This window comes from Larimichthys crocea, chromosome XIII, assembly GCF_000972845.2.
Source record: "Larimichthys crocea isolate SSNF chromosome XIII, L_crocea_2.0, whole genome shotgun sequence".
Lineage (NCBI taxonomy): Eukaryota > Metazoa > Chordata > Actinopteri > Sciaenidae > Larimichthys > Larimichthys crocea.
The window spans coordinates 28,575,494-28,593,879 of NC_040023.1; the positions used below are offsets into that span (position 1 = coordinate 28,575,494).

General features: G+C 43.9%; 1 protein-coding gene across 1 annotated transcript in view; it reads left to right on the forward strand.

The window, feature by feature from the left end:
- snrka (SNF related kinase a) overlaps positions 1-18,386 on the forward strand; it is a 45,909-nt gene that overhangs the window by 838 nt on the left and 26,685 nt on the right. Inside the window, exon 2 of the mRNA XM_027287176.1 lies at positions 474-1,188. Within this exon, the coding sequence (XP_027142977.1) occupies positions 600-1,188 (589 nt within the window). The 5' untranslated portion in view covers positions 474-599. The remainder of the gene's footprint in view (positions 1-473; positions 1,189-18,386) is intronic.

Consider the following 18,386-nt stretch of genomic DNA (forward strand, 5'->3'; position numbering starts at 1 on the left):
CGGGCTAACGTCAGTTGTTTTGTGCTACCGCCCGGGCCCGTTATGCAGCTGACTTCTGGACTAATGTGTCAAACTGAGCCGTGGGAGGCAGAACAGCTGCATGCACGTACGCTCGACTCTTTTATTCTAGTCTGAGGAAACTTTTCCGTGCCTCGTTGTGGTGGCAGCACATCAGCGGTGGGTTAGCATTTAGTGCAGCAGCCATCCTGTCAAAACAAGCCCGGCGCCTCCTCGGAATATTCAGCAGCTTCATGTTTGAGCTCTGAAGATGTTTAATACGCTTCATGGAGCTGCTTTCATTGTGTCACGTATTCAAACATTATTCTCAGTAAGGGAGGGGACAGGTACATGTCTGACAGATGTCAATGGATCTCTCATTTATGCGTTCTTCAGTTTAATGATCAGCTCTGCCCATATCATCTAATCCATTTTTATTGCAGCTGTTGTAATTGTGTGTGTCTTACATCACGCAGGAAGCTGGAGCCATGGCTTTTCTCCTTCGGCCTTTGATGGACTGATCTAAGCTGGACCCACACGACTCAGCCAACCCGCCCCTGCCCGCAGCGGGGGCTCCCTTCTCCCCATCGCCCTCTCCAGCTATGGCAGGCTTTAAGCGGGGCTACGACGGCAAGATCGCTGGCCTGTACGACCTGGACAAGACGCTCGGCCGCGGCCACTTCGCCGTGGTCAAGCTGGCGCGCCACGTCTTCACCGGGGAGAAAGTGGCGGTGAAGGTTATAGACAAGACGAAGCTGGACACCGTGGCCACCGGCCACCTTTTCCAGGAAGTCCGCTGCATGAAGCTGGTCCAGCACCCCAACATTGTACGCCTGTATGAAGTGATAGATACCCAGACCAAGCTTTACCTCATCTTGGAGCTAGGTGATGGAGGGGATATGTTCGACTACATCATGAAACACGAGGAAGGCCTGAATGAAGAGCTGGCTAAGAAATATTTTGCCCAGATTGTCCACGCCATCTCCTACTGCCATCGGCTGCATGTGGTGCACAGGGACCTGAAGCCAGAGAATGTGGTGTTCTTCGAGAAACAAGGGCTGGTGAAGCTCACTGACTTTGGATTCAGTAACAAGTTTCAGCCAGGGAAAAAGCTGACAACCAGTTGTGGATCTCTGGCATACTCTGCGCCGGAAATACTGCTGGGTGATGAGTACGATGCTCCAGCCGTAGGTATGCAAAACATGTAGACTGATGATGAATGATGCTCAAGTAATGAAATGAGTCACGCTGTTAATTAGAAAAAGGCAGAGAGTTACTGTGCAGTGCTTCCAGACAGGATGTGAGCTTAGATCTTTGATTCAGCCTTTTTCCTGACAGTCTGCTGCTTTCACAGAGCCGTGCGTGGCTGGCCTTGATTCTTTTAAGTTGGATTTATCAGGCCTGTGGCACCAGCTCAGTGTCCAGTCCACTTATTAACTCCCTCACCTCCCCAAAAAGCTTGCCTCTGCGTCAGAACACAGGCTTCTGGCTTCAGACCACACAGGATATCTTTATCAAAGTCACAATAAAACCCGGCTTTAGCACAGCGGTGTAACGAGGTTGGCTGTGCGGCTAGCACCTGTTTCACACGTTTCTGTCACACCTTTGCTGTAACACCTCGCCTCGCCGCTCATTTGCTCACAGAGCCCGAGCGCATGATCACCATGGCCTGCTTTGTGTTCAGACTGCTTCTACTGAGAACAGCTATCAACGAGGGCGCTGTGCAACACAATACGCAGAGCCGGACTTGTTTTAAATATCACGCGCTGCGTGTTCCAGTAGCAGAACGCTGCTAACACTACAGTACTTGACACTGATCATTTTGCAGGCTGCCATAGGCCATGTGCTACAAGGTCAGCTCTACTAGCACTGATGTCCATGGGTGTCCCATTGCACTAAATTAACTGGCTCATTGATTTTCTGTGAGGGCTGACAGAGTGCAGACAGACAGATTGTGTGTCCTTCCATGACTGACATGATGTCTTTCACATCAGGTAGCTTCAGCGACGGCACAAACATGGGACTAAGTCCAGCTCTTGAACTGGATAATGAGACGTGCCCAGTGAAGCTTGTGTTTTGTCTTTTGGTCGGCGTGGTTGTTCAGAGTCTGAAATGTGTAAAAATGCTTTCAGGCTGTCGCTTGGTATTATTTACTTCTCCTTAGTCAGTCACAGTTCTCACAAACTTGAGGGGTGCGGCCAAGATGATGAGGAGACTGTGGTTACTCTCTCACTGAACTTTACACACACATACACACACACACACACACACACACACACACACTCTCATCCTGAGAACTTTGATATGGTATGTTTGTTTGTTTTTTTTTATCCCGGACAGTGAAGGAAGTTGTACGTTGCACTGTGGCCTGTGCTGTTTAAGCAGCTGCAGTCATAACGCGATTAATAGATTAGATTAGGGAAGTTGCAATTCTCTGATTTCAACTTCTCACATGTTCTCACTAAAGTGTGTTGTGGACATATAAGACGTTTGAGGACGTCACCCTGCATTTTTCACCATTTTCAAATGATGGAGTGACGAACTGATGCTGACAGTAATCATTAGTTTGGAGTAAGGACAGTCTGAATGAATGAATGAATGAATGTCTCGCTGCTGTGATTATTGTTTAATCAAGTCAATTATTTCTTTGATTTTTCTAGAGGTTGATTTTTAGTTATTCAATTTAAATCACAATGAATCTACCCAAAATAAATTCCCAAAACTTTCAATGTTTTAGTCAGTCATCATCCTGACAAAAGACACACAAAGCACATTCAAATCCACGTCACTGCTGTGATATGCTATTATTATTATTATTATTATTACTGAAGCACTTGATTTAAAACTTCAAATGGTTATGACGAGGATTCCTTTCATCACTGCTGCATCAGGTGGCCATTTACTCACTCATGCATGGCAGTTGAAGTAAACACAAAATAAAAGTAAAAAAAGACTGAGTCATGTAATATTACCATGACAGCAGCATGGATGTGATGAAGCAACATTTATAAAATCTAATTTAAGTGAGGACTGCTAACAGAATAGTTCAGCGTGTTGATAACCTGACATGTCATGCTGGATATCAGGTAAGCGGGAATTAATGTCTGTCCGGGATGCTTCCACTCTTACAAGACACAAAATGTCATCATCATCATCATCATCTCTGTAAACCACATCACTGCTCTGACGGTCACTGTTTCTCTGACGTCTGAGTGCCTGGAAAAACTTTGTTTGTTTTGTTACCATGACAACCGTTAGTCATTAAGTTTTCGAAAGGACCTAACTGCTTATTTGTAACATAAAGTGTAGCTAATCTTTAAAAAAAAACTGGTGACGCCTTTTTAAGAAGCTAAATCTCGGGCACCCGTAGTCCGTCCTCAAGACACCACCGGGTGCAGCGGCACCCACTTTGGCAGCGACAACACGTGTTCGGTGAAGTAGTTGTAAATAGTTCATCACTGTTAAAGTCCGAGCAGTCATCAGTTTTCTCGTGCCAGTCTTCCCAGTATTAAACTGTGTTCCAGTGCAGCTGCTGATGCTGCACAGTGTTTATGACTTGCCACCCTGCACTCAGTTATTGATAGTCGCCGTACATATGCAGCTCACTATACTTTACTGTGCTGAGCAGAGCGCTTTAGCAAGGCCCAACAGTCTGTGTGCTCTACCAGGTGGCTTTTGTGAGTGATGCACTTATAGCACTGATAGTAATTGTATAGGTGCTACTTTTGGCTGTGCTGTACGGCCGCAGCTTTCTGCAGTCGTCGTGTTGAGAGTACTTGGAGCCACTGATGGCCACTCTCCGATGCTGTCTGCAGTCCTCCGTGCACCACGCTGCAGCTTAGCCCAGCGTTGCAGTGCCTGTTGCGGTGCTTGTGATGCTGTGGTCAAAGCCATTAGCCTTGTGTGTGTTTGCTGCTCAAATGAGCGTAATTGAGGTGAAAGTGCAGGCCTGTCCACAGAAAGGGTTACTTTTGGTTTTCTAGATCCCTGTGAAAGTGAAGTCCTTCTTTTATCTGCTAAGCTTTCCTGGAGCCAGAACAGGCGTGTGTTTGTAGGTATGATTGGGAGATAAAGAACTACGCTCCATGTCTTTGCACGTCGTCCTCATATAAATGACAGCAGAGAGAGGATAAAGTGCAGTGCAATCAATGACAATCAGTAGTTTTAGTTGTACAGGGTGATGTCTTACTTTCATGCACCATCTGATAGTGGAGACATGTTAAAGCTTGTGTTAAGAGCTTCAACACGTCTCCTCTGTACAAATATCCAGTGATGATCCATATCAGCCGATTTCTGCCCCACGGAGCTGCTTTGCAGGCCCCAGCGTCTGCGGCCATCAGGACCGTGTCTCCAGAGAGCAGCCGGAGGGGCTCTTAATTGCAGTCCTGGTTACTGTAGCCTGCTGCCAGTAGGGTAGAACAGTTAATCCATGCTATTGTTTGGACTGGGTCAGGAGAGGATGAGAGGGGAGGCAGGATGCAGCGATTACACAGTCCTGTGTTGACACAGACTGGCTTGCTTTGATTAGAACTCATTCATCTGGTTCCTACCACACGGGCCAAAGACCAGCTTCCTCATTATCCGGACTGTTTTCCTCCACGGACAAAATGTTTGGGATTGTTTTCTACCAGAGTTTACATGTTTACTCCTCGGGCCAGTTTTGTTTGTCACTCATATTTACGAGCTCAGATCGACACACCTTGCATCAGATCATATCCCATCATGTCCTACCATAATGGCATAGAATAAGGAAGACTTAATAATGACAGAAAAATGTGTGTGTGCACGTGCTTTATATAAATCACTGGTCCTTTTGACTCATGTCTATAGACAAGGTGACAGAAAGTCTTCAGTGGTCCTGCTGGCTTTTGTTTCAGTGCCATCAGAGTATCAGATGGAAGCAAAAGAGATGGAGTGTAACACATCCAGACATGTTATCTGCTTCAGCTTCAATATTTACAATGTATTTCTGTCCACGGTGGTTTCTGTCCTCGGCCTCGTCTCCGCTCTGGATTGTGTTTCATTCACCATATTCAGACGACAGCCATTTTCCCTTTTGACGTGACTCACACAGCAGCTCAGGGTCAGAAGCTCAAATGTCAAACTGCTGCTGCGTTTCAGGTTGCTTCCAAGTTGTGTAAATGTCAACGAATCTGACAGTTCATTCTCATTTCACCCCCGATTGATCAGCAACTGAAAAGACAATGTAGAGACCCATTAGCTGCTGTTAGACAACAGCTAACCACTTCCTAGCTAACATTACTTATGTTGGATGTGTGAAATGATAATGAAATGTCAGATGGTTATGCAACAGGACATTTGAGGTTCGTAACCCCGAGAGTGACATCAGAGGAAAATGGCTGCTGTTTTGATGCTATTATGGTGAATGTGTTGTTGTGGAGCAGCAATGTGTCAGAAGTTCATTAATGCAGCCGCTGTGTGAACAGGAGGCTACATGGTACAGAATGCAGAGTGGTCCTTCGTGTGAATGTCAGTCAGGAGGAGAGGACTTGCTCTTTTCCTGTTGGATTTGGACCGTGCACATAGAACGATAGTCAAATTCACATTGCAGGTGAGATTGTGACCGTGGCATGTTGAAAAGCTACACCTCTGACTGCCTGCGTTTGTCTTTGGGCTGCTTTTTGCTCTGTGCCTGAGGCATTCTGTAATGGCTGACCAGGATGAGAAAATGTGCATGTACAGACACACACACACACACACATTTTAGTACAGCAGTCACTTAGAGGTGTCAGAGAGGCGTGTGCAAATATGATGTGTTGCGTAACTCAACATCTCAAACTGACAGATTTGAAGGTTTTAGGAATTGTGAGTGGACAAACAGGTTCATCAGGACTGTCCTGCTGGATGACGCTGCAGTGTGCACACAGTGTGACACTACAAGCAGTTATCATATTCATTAAATTAACTCCTTACAAATAATTTTTCAGTCATTTAGAGAATCAGAAACCAGTTTTGACTTAACCAGTTGTTGTTTTTGCACAACAGCATTTAAATGCACCTCAGCTATCATGTAATTATTAATCACTAGGGTTGGGCTGATATAGCAATTTCCTTGTTTGTTATTAAGCCAACAAACCTGACCTAGTACTAATTTTACCACCGGGTGTGACATGCTCTTTAGTGGAACATAATAAGAGTCGTGAATGATAGTGCAGTTGCAAATTTGCCACAACTCATATTTTCAAATGTTTCACAATAAAGGTCGTGTTAAGAAATAAAGGGTAACGTTAGAGGGCTTTTTATTTGAAACTGAACAGAAAGTGTCAGGTCAACAGACCTTAAAATACGAGTGACATGAAGGTACAAGCTGGCTAGCTACCTCGCTAACATAGATAACAAACCCAATACGTGTGCTGTTGTTCATTAACACTATTTTTTCAGTACAAGTAATAGCAACTTTCTGATGTGTAGCTTCATAGAAACGTGAACAAAATGAGCAGTTTATCCATAATATTGTTCTTTATGTCTTAACATTCTGGTTCACTGGATTGGCGTACACAGTTTGGTACTGCGATGGCGTTCATTGACCAGAATGGAAGTGGTATGAAAATGTGTTTAGGGTTATTACTGAATAGACGGACCAGTCTTAATTAAGTGGCTGAGAAACGATGGGCACATATAGCCTGTTAAACTGCCAAGGGAACTGTATGAGTGTGTATGTGTGTGTGAGAGTGTGACCCACTTAAACTCTGTGAGGTGACACTCAGGAGAACAAGCTGAATCTCAGTGGAGCAGGAAGGCTGTGGACGAGTGTTACATGTGAATGAGGATGGGAGCACACACGGTATATTCTTTTTCCATTAAAACCAGTATGACTAATGATGCCAGTCAGCAGGTCTGGTCTAGTTCTTTGTGTCAGGTACAACAGGGGAAAATCCCATGAGTGCCAGGATCACGCTGCATGTGAGAATTAGTCCTTCAGCTTCCTACATACAGTAACTTGTAGATGTGTACTTGTGGTGTCTCGCTCTAATCCCAGATTCTTGAGCTTGTAGAGCTGCAGCGGCTAGATGTTCATAGACCTCTAAAGCACAAGAATTCAGCAGAAAAGTGTGTGTGTGTGTGTGTGTGTGTGTGTGTGTGTGTGTGAGTGTGTATGTCAAAGAATAATTTATAAAGCCAGGGAAACAGGCATTGTATCTTGGAGAGAAAATGGTCAGTTTGGATGGGGACTAGTCAGAGCTAGAGACACACACATGGATGAGTGACAGGTGGCATAGGTTGTGAGTTTAGCTCGCTCAGAGACAAAGGGTCCACACATTTAAGGACGACTGCTTCACGTCATATGTCGACAATTCAAACTTCGCTCGACCCCATTAAAACCTAAAAACACGAGTAATATCACACACTATGGTTTGTGTTTTTTTTTTTTTGTCCTAACCCAGAGACAGGTGACGCACCATGCTGTGATGTGGTTACCACAGCAGCTGTTCAGAGAGCACTGCATCTTTCTCAGTAAAGCAAGCTGACAGTTGTGACTTCCACCAGTCATTATTGGCTTACTGTCCTGGCCTGGGTGCTTCCCAGGTGCAGGACTCATGAGTCTGAGGAGAGGAGAGTGCCAATTAGTGTTTGGACCTGAGCTGAACTTTGTGATACGAGACTCCAGGTCACACTATTTGACAGGCCTGTAACTATTTCTCTATTGTTTGCTGCCTGCCGACAGTGATTTGGTATAGAGGTATAGAAATGCAGCATGAGATGATCTCGTAGCCACTGAGCTCTGATCTACTGATGCCCTTCAAGGCTTTACCATGCTCGCATGGAGAAGGCCTCCATGCTGTGAGGGAGGTGTGTGTGGTGTGATTGTTCACATTAGCTTTACAGCAGTCACGATTGTTTTCTGGGGAAATGTTGGAGAATGCTGCAGCTTGTCTTTGCCTTCCAGCTTCATGGGGCTCTAAATATAGTCCTGCTCCTGACACAGATCAGAAACTGCTGGATTTGCAAACTTAGTTAACTAATACTTTAATTAGACACCAGCTGATTTAAATTATCATTTTGTTCTGCTGCAGTTCCTAAAAAACACCCGATGACCTATTTAAAGTCCCCATGAAGTCACAGGTGATCTTTGCTGGAAAAGGATTTAAAAAAAAAGATGACTTCTCCTGCATTACACTTGATACTAATTTTGTGTTTTCTTTGTCATGACACTGCTGGAGCACAGTGTTTCTGTGGGCCGGTGATGTGCCTCACTGATTACTGAACATAAACACTTTATAACTTTATTATTGATTCGTGGGAAATTGATCTTGTATTCTGGAGAAAATCTTTTCTGGTTTTCCCCCTGGTGTCACCCAGCTGCTCTGCCTCAACTCTGCATCTAGGACCCAACTTGTTGTTAGTGGGCAATGAAACCGGGTTCAGCAGTAGCGAGTTAATTTATGTTGCTTTGACACCAGGATAGTCCGGGGGGAAAAAAAGCATGAGAAAGAAGAAAACCCAGCTCAGGGATTGGCTTTTCTGATGTTTGGTTCTCTGGATAGTCCGTTTGCTTTCCCACTGTAAGCATACCGCACCTGGGTTCACTTGTTTTGAGACACTTGGCTTTGTGTAAGTGTAGTTTTGGTGTCCTTACTCATGTATCGTATTACCACAGGTATTAAAACATGCTAAACAGTACCAAGCCTTAGTCCCATGTCATGTCATCACTTCCCCTTTGTGTAAATTGGTAGACAACGGCTCCTGTTCTGTTGTGAGATAATGACTAAAGGATGCAGCTCCACACACCACTCTTCTGCTCGTCTGGTGCTACTAAGTGCTGCAGGATGTTTGTGTAACATATCCTGCCACATCTGAAGCAGATTCTGTGTTTCTTTTTTTCTACTCTCACTTATTTCACCAGTCAGCACCACCTGTATAATCGACCACCTCCATGATTTATAGCCCTGGTTTACAGCGTGGTCAGTGAGTTATCAGCTGGAGGCAGAAGAAATGCGTGTTATGCCAAACAGGGCATTCTGCCGTACTCTGCAGCAGGATCTGCTTTCAACCTCAGTATGAGAGGTTTCCACTTTAGCTCGTCCTCTCCTCTGTCATCTCCTCTGCTTTCCCCAACACCAAGTCCAGTTTGAGCTGGCAGATGTCTGGTCTGGTCTGCTCTGGATCGGACACATCTGCTATTAATACACACACACTTGAACTACTGAGTGGGACAGGCACTCTCTGGCTGACTTCTCCAAAACTTCACTTCCTAGATAAAGCAGCCAGTGCCGGGAGCACTTTGGCCATCCCAGGCAAACAGTGAATCAGTCACATGTGTTCTCTGCTGTCATCAGTATTTCTTTCCACCGCCAGTCGACAAGAAAACTGTTGAGGATGTTGGAGCATCACAGCCACCTTCTGTTCTGTTCTGTTCTTTTTCCTAATCACAGACTGATCTTTTCAAGAAGAACGGAGGGACGGAGAGAGGAAATAATGCTGGCATTGGTTCTAACCAAAGCCGGAGCTGCTGGATGAACTAGTATAACAGTCTGACTCCACTGTAGAGAGAGGGTGGCAAGCAGGCAGGGAAACATGGGTGATTAGACGTAATTATTCCTTTCAGTGATCCATGACAAATGAGAGGTGGTGTTGCTATGTGCAATGAGGCCCATCACTCTGTATCATCACAGGCCACTGGGTAGGCCTAGCTGGCTGTTTGGCATGCTAATTGACTGGCTGGTTGATATGCAGACTAACATGTTTGTTAAATTGCAGGCTGGGTGTTCATTTCGATGACTGCCACACATATTGTTTAAGTCAACATAAGTAGATGTCGATGCCCTTCTGAAAATACTTTGACAGTCTCTTGAATGGTGTCTCACTGGGACTTGATCCAGATCAGACCCCTGGAAGATGAGATAGACCAGTCTGAAGCTTGATAAGTGAGCATTAGCAGCACTGCAAGATAACCAGCTATCAGAATTCATTTGACGTTCTATTAACGGTGACAGCCTCGTAGTTTTGGTTGCTCGTGTATTATTCTTGGATGTAAGTGTTTGTCCCATGAAGCCTTCTAAAAGGTAGCTACTGTAGAATACCTTAAAAATACACACATTTTGGTAGGAGAAATAAGATAAACTAAAATAAAGTTTTTGAGCCACGACAAAGTCTAAAATGTTTCCTCCAGCAGACGAGGTAAACTTTGTTTTTAACCTAGACCAATACTGGATTTTTGGGGCAGATGCCAATATTAGGGAGTAAAGACATCCAACATGTATTGGCCAATTTTGTTGGTATATAAGAACAAAAAGTTGTTATCACAAGTGTTGTGACAAAGATATATAACGGAGGCCGGGTATGTTACAGTTTGTGCAACAAAAAACAAAACACAATGAATAGATCTAAATGACCACAAGTATCTTTGTCTGCATCGTGTTATTCAAGTTTTCTTACATATCGCACAACATGCATGCCAAACCAATATCTGTGACAGGCCAGTATGGACTGGGCTCACACAGTGATATATATAAAGAGTGTGTCTTTCTCTTTTGTGCACTGTACACAGAACCGTTTAGTCAGGCCAGAGTGTTTGGTGCTTTAGCACTGTGTGCTGGAGTTTGACCTCTTTATGCACCTTAGAAGCAGGTGAGGTAGAGCCAGACGTCTTTACTCTGCTCACAATCATGGAAACTTTGAATAGCTCCTGCTGACGAGGAGTGCGTCATACGGCCCTTGAAGTGAAGTATTTTTCTTTTCACGGTAACGCTATTTTAAAATCCAGGGGTCTTGATGATGTTAGTGCCGGCGCTAAGTAAAGCTCTTAAAAACTATTAATCATAGTGTTTCTCTGTGCTGATCCGGTCCACTTCTCTTAACACGGTCCCCTGTTATTGGTACCATGGCTGCTGTCAGTTCAAGCTGCTCCGTGGTTTATCAGAGCAAAACGCCCGAATGCAGAGTAGCAGAGGAAAAGATGCCAAGAGACAAATCCCACAGTCGCTAATTAAAGCATCATGGTGTCGCGGTAATACAGAGAGGAGGAGGAGGAGGATGTGTGTGTGTGTGTGTGTGTGTGTGTGTGTGTGTGTGTGTATTGGGGGAAGAGGGATAGGGAAGAGGAGGACAAAAAAAAGTAGAATATCGAGGGCTCCACCACCAAGATAAGCAATTTTCAAAAGATGAGCAAGGGGAAAAAGAGAGTGGAGGTTAATGGTCTTGTACCGTAACCTCACTGAGGAGATATTTAAAGTGACAATTTAGATGGTGAAGATGAAATATTGAAGACAAGTGGATTGAGGTGTATGATTGCAAAGAAGATGTGAAAGCAAAGGAATCAAATGTGAGCATAAGTAGGGTTGAGTCTGTGAGGGGGGAAGGGAAGTGGAGGAGGACAGAGGAAAGCGGCTGGGTCCCTTTTCCTGTTTTCTCAAAGAGCATTGTTTGTTTGTTGGAGCAGAGATGGCAACACAGAAAAGAAAGTGCTGGTTTCAGAGTTCCACGCATACTGGTGAAGATATGAACAAAACATAAATGTGAAGTCTAATCGCAGACGTGCATGTTTGACTTTTCTGACTGTGTGAGCTGTAGATGCACAGATACCGATGCGTACGGTTGTCGTTTTGTGGTGTGAAAAGTGTGTACATGTGGGCAGATTTGCCAGAGGGCTCGACAGAGGCCCGTTTCATTCTCTGATTTGAGACGGGGAGTGTTGCTATAGCAACGGATGCTGCTGCGAGTGTGAGCCAGGTGTGAGGTAGTACGCCTGTGGTCCCCGGGGGCCTCTGCCTCTTTACTCCCCATGCCTCTCTCCATCCCCGGCTCAAGTCAAAACTAGGCACATGTCTGCAAATACAGACTTACACTACAGACAGTGCTAAACACACACACAGCTTAATTAATAGCACTAATTAATAGCGTATAATCATAGTTTCATAACACACTTTTCAATGATAAACCATGACTAAACAAAACATGCTTACAGGACCAGATGAAAGGCACTGATGGTTTCTGGAAGAATAAAATATCATGAGTCAAGAAGATGTCAGATGATTCTGCATGGAACACACAATCTCTCTCTCTCTCACACACTCACACTAAAAATAGGTCTGGATATGTCTACTTTTGATTTCCAAGGACAAACACGGGTAATTATATTCTGTTCGGTTAATTAGATGTGCACATGAGACATGATGGATGATCACTCTGCTCGGAATCATTTTCCTCCCTATCAGCTTTGCCCTACTTTACTCTTATCACGCTTATTAGCAAAAATGAAGGCTAACAGAAGCACTGAGCTGATTCCACCACGTTCACAGGACTTTATTTTTAGTCACGCTAACAGCACAGTGTTAGGGATAGACATGTTAGCTGGTATTAAGTCTAAATCCTGCATCAGGACTCGTTTGTAGTCTTATTTTATGATCATTATCGATACATTAACCTGTAAGCAGTACTTAGAGTCGTAGTTGGTGAAGTTGTTTCAAGGGTAGTTTAATCTCTAAAAGTAAAATCTTAATCAGCAAAGTAACTGGTACTTATTGCTCCTATATAAACAGTATAATATTTTCCTGTGAATATAAGGGTAAATCAGCAAAGAAAATACCACCTTAAAACTGCACTTAAGCACAGCACTTGACTAAATGAAACTTTACATCACGCTGCTCATCGAGCTCCACTCGCAGCCCGCATTATATTCCAATCACTAATGCTGACTACAAAGTAGTCTCCAGTTCTGCACCCACCTACTTGAATGCCCTCATACAGACATATGTTACCTCCTCCAATGAACGACGCCTGGCTCTGCCAGTTCCTACCAGATCAGAGGCGTCCCTCTCTACCTTTAAAAAACCTCCTGAACTCCTAAACTAAGATGTTGGACACATCAGCACATTTCCATTGTTAGCGTGTGTGAATGCTGATGGTAGCATTCTGCCTCACAGAACTGCTGGCAGGCTGTAGCCTCTTCATCTCCTTTGTTTCCTTCCATGAGAGCAAACTGAATGTTTCCTGGTTAGGAGAGAGGGGTCAAAGTCAGATTTACACACCAGACAATTCATTGAGAAACTGTCGGCATGAAAACTACACGCTACTAACCCTGTGATTAGTTTCAGAGTTGAGGATTTTTGAGTCTTCAGCATCCAGAGCAGAGGAGAAGCCCTCCAGCCCTCATGCTAATAGGAGACAACATGAGGCAGGAGAAGCCTGGGAGAGCGCTGCACTTTATTTTGGGGCTCTTTGGCTCTCATCCATATTCTGCTCATCACTAGCTCCTCTCCCCTCCTCTCTCTCTTTCTGTCTCACCCTCTCTTTTATTGTCTCAGCCACTCGCACATGCATTATTATTATTATTATTTTTTTTTTTATATTCTCGTACACCAAAAACACATCCTCCTCGTCCTCCTCCTCATCATCATCCTCTGATTGGTGATGTGCTGTCTGCATCCCGGGCTGCTCCCGTGTGCCACAGTTCTTCTCAACATCTGTTGCTCTTTCTCTCTCTGGCAGGACGGAGAGGAGAGATATGCCCCAGTGACACAATTAACATTTGGAATGGCCCAGGAAAATAAAAAGCCATGGCACAATTACTTTTAGCTTGAAACCTTTTGGGCCTCAGTCAGTGTGTGTAAGAAGGCTTGCGTTTGTTAATAGAGTGGAATGGAAGAGCTGTGGCATGTCGGCCTTCTGCACTCTTACATGTCTGGGGTTAGGCATGGTCACTCTTTTAGAGACGTCACACACTCTTTGTCTCGCAGCATCTGTAGCATTCTTCAGATGTCACAATGATTACTTAGTCTGTTTAATACCAATTACTTCAGATGCTACAGTTGGCTAACTGCGTGATGAGAAGCAGTAGAAGTACCTGAGGGCTGTGAACGAGGTTCTAAAGCATGCTGAGCGGAGGCTCTGAACAGGATGTGAAGAATCGCCTGATTTTTGTGTGAAATTCAAACGTAAAGCCAGACTGTTGCACAATGCCCTCCAGGTGTCAACACTGCTGTCACATGTTAACAGTCACAGCAGATTTTGACGCTGCATTTGCATGGGTATGTTTTTTTTTTTTTATAAGGAAAACGTGGAAGATTATTTCTTTTCTTGGCAGTTTATAAGTTTATTTATGAGACTTAATGTAGCTAAGTTGTTTCTTGTGGCTGCGGCTGGCTTTGAGTCAGATTGAGTGAGAGCAAAGACGTTTTTGTTTTGTGGATTTTTTGTGTGTGATTAGTTTCCTGAATGAATTGAGCAGTAAGGCCGCATTCAGACAGGATCAGGCGCTGCAGGGAAAAGGCAGGTTTTTCCATTTCTTTCGTAGTCTGTTTTGGCTGCAGGTGTTACCTGTGGGTGTTGAACCAGATCCAACTTTTGAAAAAACACAGCCCGACATCACGTTGCCACCAATCAGATCAAACTGCAGTTTGAAATGTCTCTGAAACTGAGACTATCCAGGTGGATTCATACAAAACTCTGATACTCAACCTGTAGGTCTCTCGAGACACATTGACAGTGAGAAGTGGCCTCGATAACACAGATTAATCAGCGAATTAAAAAGTTAATTCCCGATTGTTTCACATATAGATTATGTTCAACACATATAGACACACCCCTGGCAGTCCACCTCACCTCCACACAACCCTGCATTGATTCTCCTTATCGCCTGATCCTGTCCGAGCATAATCCCGCCCGATTTAAACCCCGTATCAGGACAGTTTACAAAAACTTAAAGGACAATATTTCAAATCTGGATTGAATCTAATTTCTAACCCTTTCACATGCTTAGTATTACATAGCTAATGACATAGTTGTGAGGCTGTTGTGGATTTAGGTCTCCAGGCTTAACACTTGATTTTCAAAGGTACTTCAAACTGCATTGATTTTCCACTGAACAAAACTTGTGTTTAAGCTGAACACGTTTCCTCTGTGACATTTTTAACCACTGCTTTCTCTAAATAGAATCAGGCCGTGCTCTGTACAACTTCAATTTGAAGAATGTATCATTTGTAAAGTTTGAATTCCTTTTTCCGACGGCTTTGAGCCCGCTGAAGCATCCGACTACAAAGGCACCAGAGTGTCAAACAACCCTGCTATTTTGATATACAGACTGAGTGCAGACCCTCCTTTTGAAAGCCCAGGCGTGCTTGATGAAGCTTCAGACAAGTCAGCAGAGGAAAGCAGAGTGCAGTAATGGCTCTCCAGGCTGAGGACAGTCAGTCACTAACTGGGCTTTGTAACTACAGACCAAGACGAGACCCAGACCTCCTATCAATCAGACAAAAAAAGAAAAATATGACTTTAAAACACATACCCTGTATTTGATGTGCAGCGGCGGCGACAAGCGTGCATTCTATCCACGTTTGACCTGTTCGTACCAGACCGCTGCACGTGGCCTCAAAACGAGGCAACATCAGCTCGTGTGAGGGAAGGATGGAGCGCAGCAGCACCTGAAGTCACTGCTCGTCCTTGTTGTCTGTGCAGATCACAGAAGTTCTGATTAAACCGGTGCACACTTTAATTTCTCTCACACCTACTCATGTTCTCTCTCTCACACTCTTTTGTTATTTTAGACTTCTCAGGTTGAAGGTTACGTAAATATTGTTTGCTGGTTTGATCTGAATGTTTTATGTGGTGAGCTGCTGTCCACAGCATTCAGACTGCGCACATGAGAGGCAGTCCAGCTACAGTAGCTCAGTCCACCATAAATGTGACCAAATGTTCATGGATATGACACGTAAAATAATGATCGGAAATTTGATTCTAACCCCGGAACTTTAATCAGAGTTGAAACAATTAGTTAATTAGCTAATTGCAAGCAACTTGTCAGCCATTTTGATAATTCCTTGTTTTAATCAGTATTTGCGAGCAAACATTTCAAAGAAAAAATCAGTTGTTGAGTTTTATTGGTTTTCACGACAGTAGTAGAATCTTTGGGATTTGAATTGTAGGTCAGACAAAACAAACAACTGACTCAAGCTGACATTGAGTTGAATTTTAGGGAAACACTGAATTAATTTCACAAAATACGAGCAGATCATTTAAAGATGGAAATAATGTGTGGACACAAGCATGGAGAAGTACTGGGTTCATGTTATATAGCTGTACAAATTGCCGAAAGCTTTGCTTGGTGAGACATTGTGAATAAATGTTGAGAATTAGTATTCAGCGGTACATACAGGGTACATGTAGCAGTGTAGCTGTGGTGTGTGGAGCAGGACAGCAGTCTCCTGCATGTGCCGTTGAGGTGGAGCTGCAGCAGGTCTGCACGTGACACAGAGAGATCTCGAGCAGATCTACAGCTGTCAGCCAGAGAGCTCTCTGTGCCTGCTGCCAGTGACAGTGCCATTTATGTTGATGTGATGACAGTGTGTGTGTGTGTGAGTGCGAGTGTGTGTGAGAGCTCTTCCGGGTGACAGCTCTGTACATGTTAGTGACAGCCTCCACAATTGCAGTGTGCCCTTTGCATGCCTTGTGTTCCTGCTGTAAGTTTCACGTGAGGATTGTTTGGATGAAGTCAACAGTGATGTAAAGCTGCACCTGCCTGAACTGAGACATTTGGCTGTTTCCCCAGTTTGCTCCGCAGCGCTGCGTTATCAGATGTCTGAACTTTATCGAAAGATGAATTCATCGACCGCATGTAAACTTCTGAGAGTTTAATTTGATATCGGCAGATAAAAAGTCACTTTGCTGGATTGACTCTGGGTCTCACAAAGTTCCAGGTCCAGCTGCATGATCTAAACCTCTGAACCAGGATAGTTTTCTTTAGCAGGTTGTTAACAAGGCTGCTGCTAATGATTATTTTCATTATAGGTTAATAATAGGTTAATAGGTTTAGTTGTTTGGTCCATAAAATGTCAGGACATTGATCTGTCCAGTTTAATAAGATTTAGTCACGTTTGAGTAGCTGAAAGATGAGAAACTAGATGACTCACTCATGAATGGATTATCAAAATAGTCGTAGATTCATTTAGTAGTTAGCTCTGGCTAAGTGTTTTGCAACTTTTCCTCGTAGTGTGATATTAATTTATTGTCATTTTGAGAACACCCCTGTCTTCTTTGACCCTGGCTGGTAATACGGAAAATTAAAACTAGTGTTTACAAGGCTTTTTATTTTGATCTGGCATTCATTGGAGCCACCACAGCACTGTGAGCTGCTTTTTCCTGTTTACACTTGATTCAGAAGTGCTTGTGTGTGTGTGTGTGTGTGTGTGTGTGTGTGTGTGTGTGTACGCACAATAAAGAGCAAGAATATCTTCCAGCTTTAAACACTGAATTAATGATGATACAAACTCTGTAAACTACAGTGCACTGACAGGATTCTTGTGATGTTTGAGGTTTTGTCCGTGCCTTATCTTCACTGTCGTGTGGACTGCGTCTAGTGTGGCTGTTAAGAGAATACAAAATGTAATGTGGTGTAACTGTCATGTACGCTGTTAGACCCAAATCTGGTTTCAGCCTCTGTTGAATACGTCTTCAGGAAGGCCGACTTCGTCAGTTCAAAACCAGATATTCCCTTTTACAGTCTATCGTTGTCTGTACGACGCTGCAGAGTTAATTGCTGTGTATTGCTGAGGAGGACTGTAATAAAGTCCAAAGTATACAGGCGCACGCTAAATCACTCTGCCGTGACCTACATCCTTTTTAGGTATCGATTTCCTTTTAGCCAGACTGCCAGGCATCTTGTGCCTAGGAACAAAAAATAGGTAGAAAGTAGGCAGCTGAGAGTGGGACATGAAGAGGAACTTTTATCAAAAGTGAATCGTAAACACTTCATGTACTTTGTATTAAATAAAATGTCCAGGCTCATGTTTAAACAGCAGGGACCGAAAATAAATGTATCTTTAGCAGCCTAGCAACAACAAATACCATGTCATGAGATGCACGTCTTTTTAGAGAGTTTGCTTAATTAAACAGCAAATGTTTGGCTCTCACACGTGTTTGTTGCTTACAACCAGAGTGGGAAATGAACAGCAGCTAGCAGCCAAGTGCTCGTAAAGTATGAAAGTGGCTGCTAGATGTTCCTGTTTTTAAAAATGTTTCCACCCTGGTTACAACACTTCAGATGGTCGGAGAGGATGCTTTGTTTTTTTTTTAGCGTATCCCGTGTCCCTCAGATCAGTCTCAGCAGTTTGGCTGAAACTCACTATTCCACTGCTTGGATTTTCAAGCCAAGGTCGCCATGTCCGCATACTATACTAGAACGGGCAGAGAGCCCAATGAAAGTGAAGAAATGATTTCTTAGCAGCTCTGAACATGCACACAGAATACATAGTGTTTATCTGAACACCGAGATCCATTCATATCGCCTGCTGTAGTCTCACACGCTGGGACATTTTGAGCGTCACATCTGGAAGACAGATGTGCGGTGGGTGTGACAATTAACTTCACTCAAACACAATTATTGTTCTGATGTGTATTTTTGCTCACGGCTACTGTCTACATCTCATCAACACCAC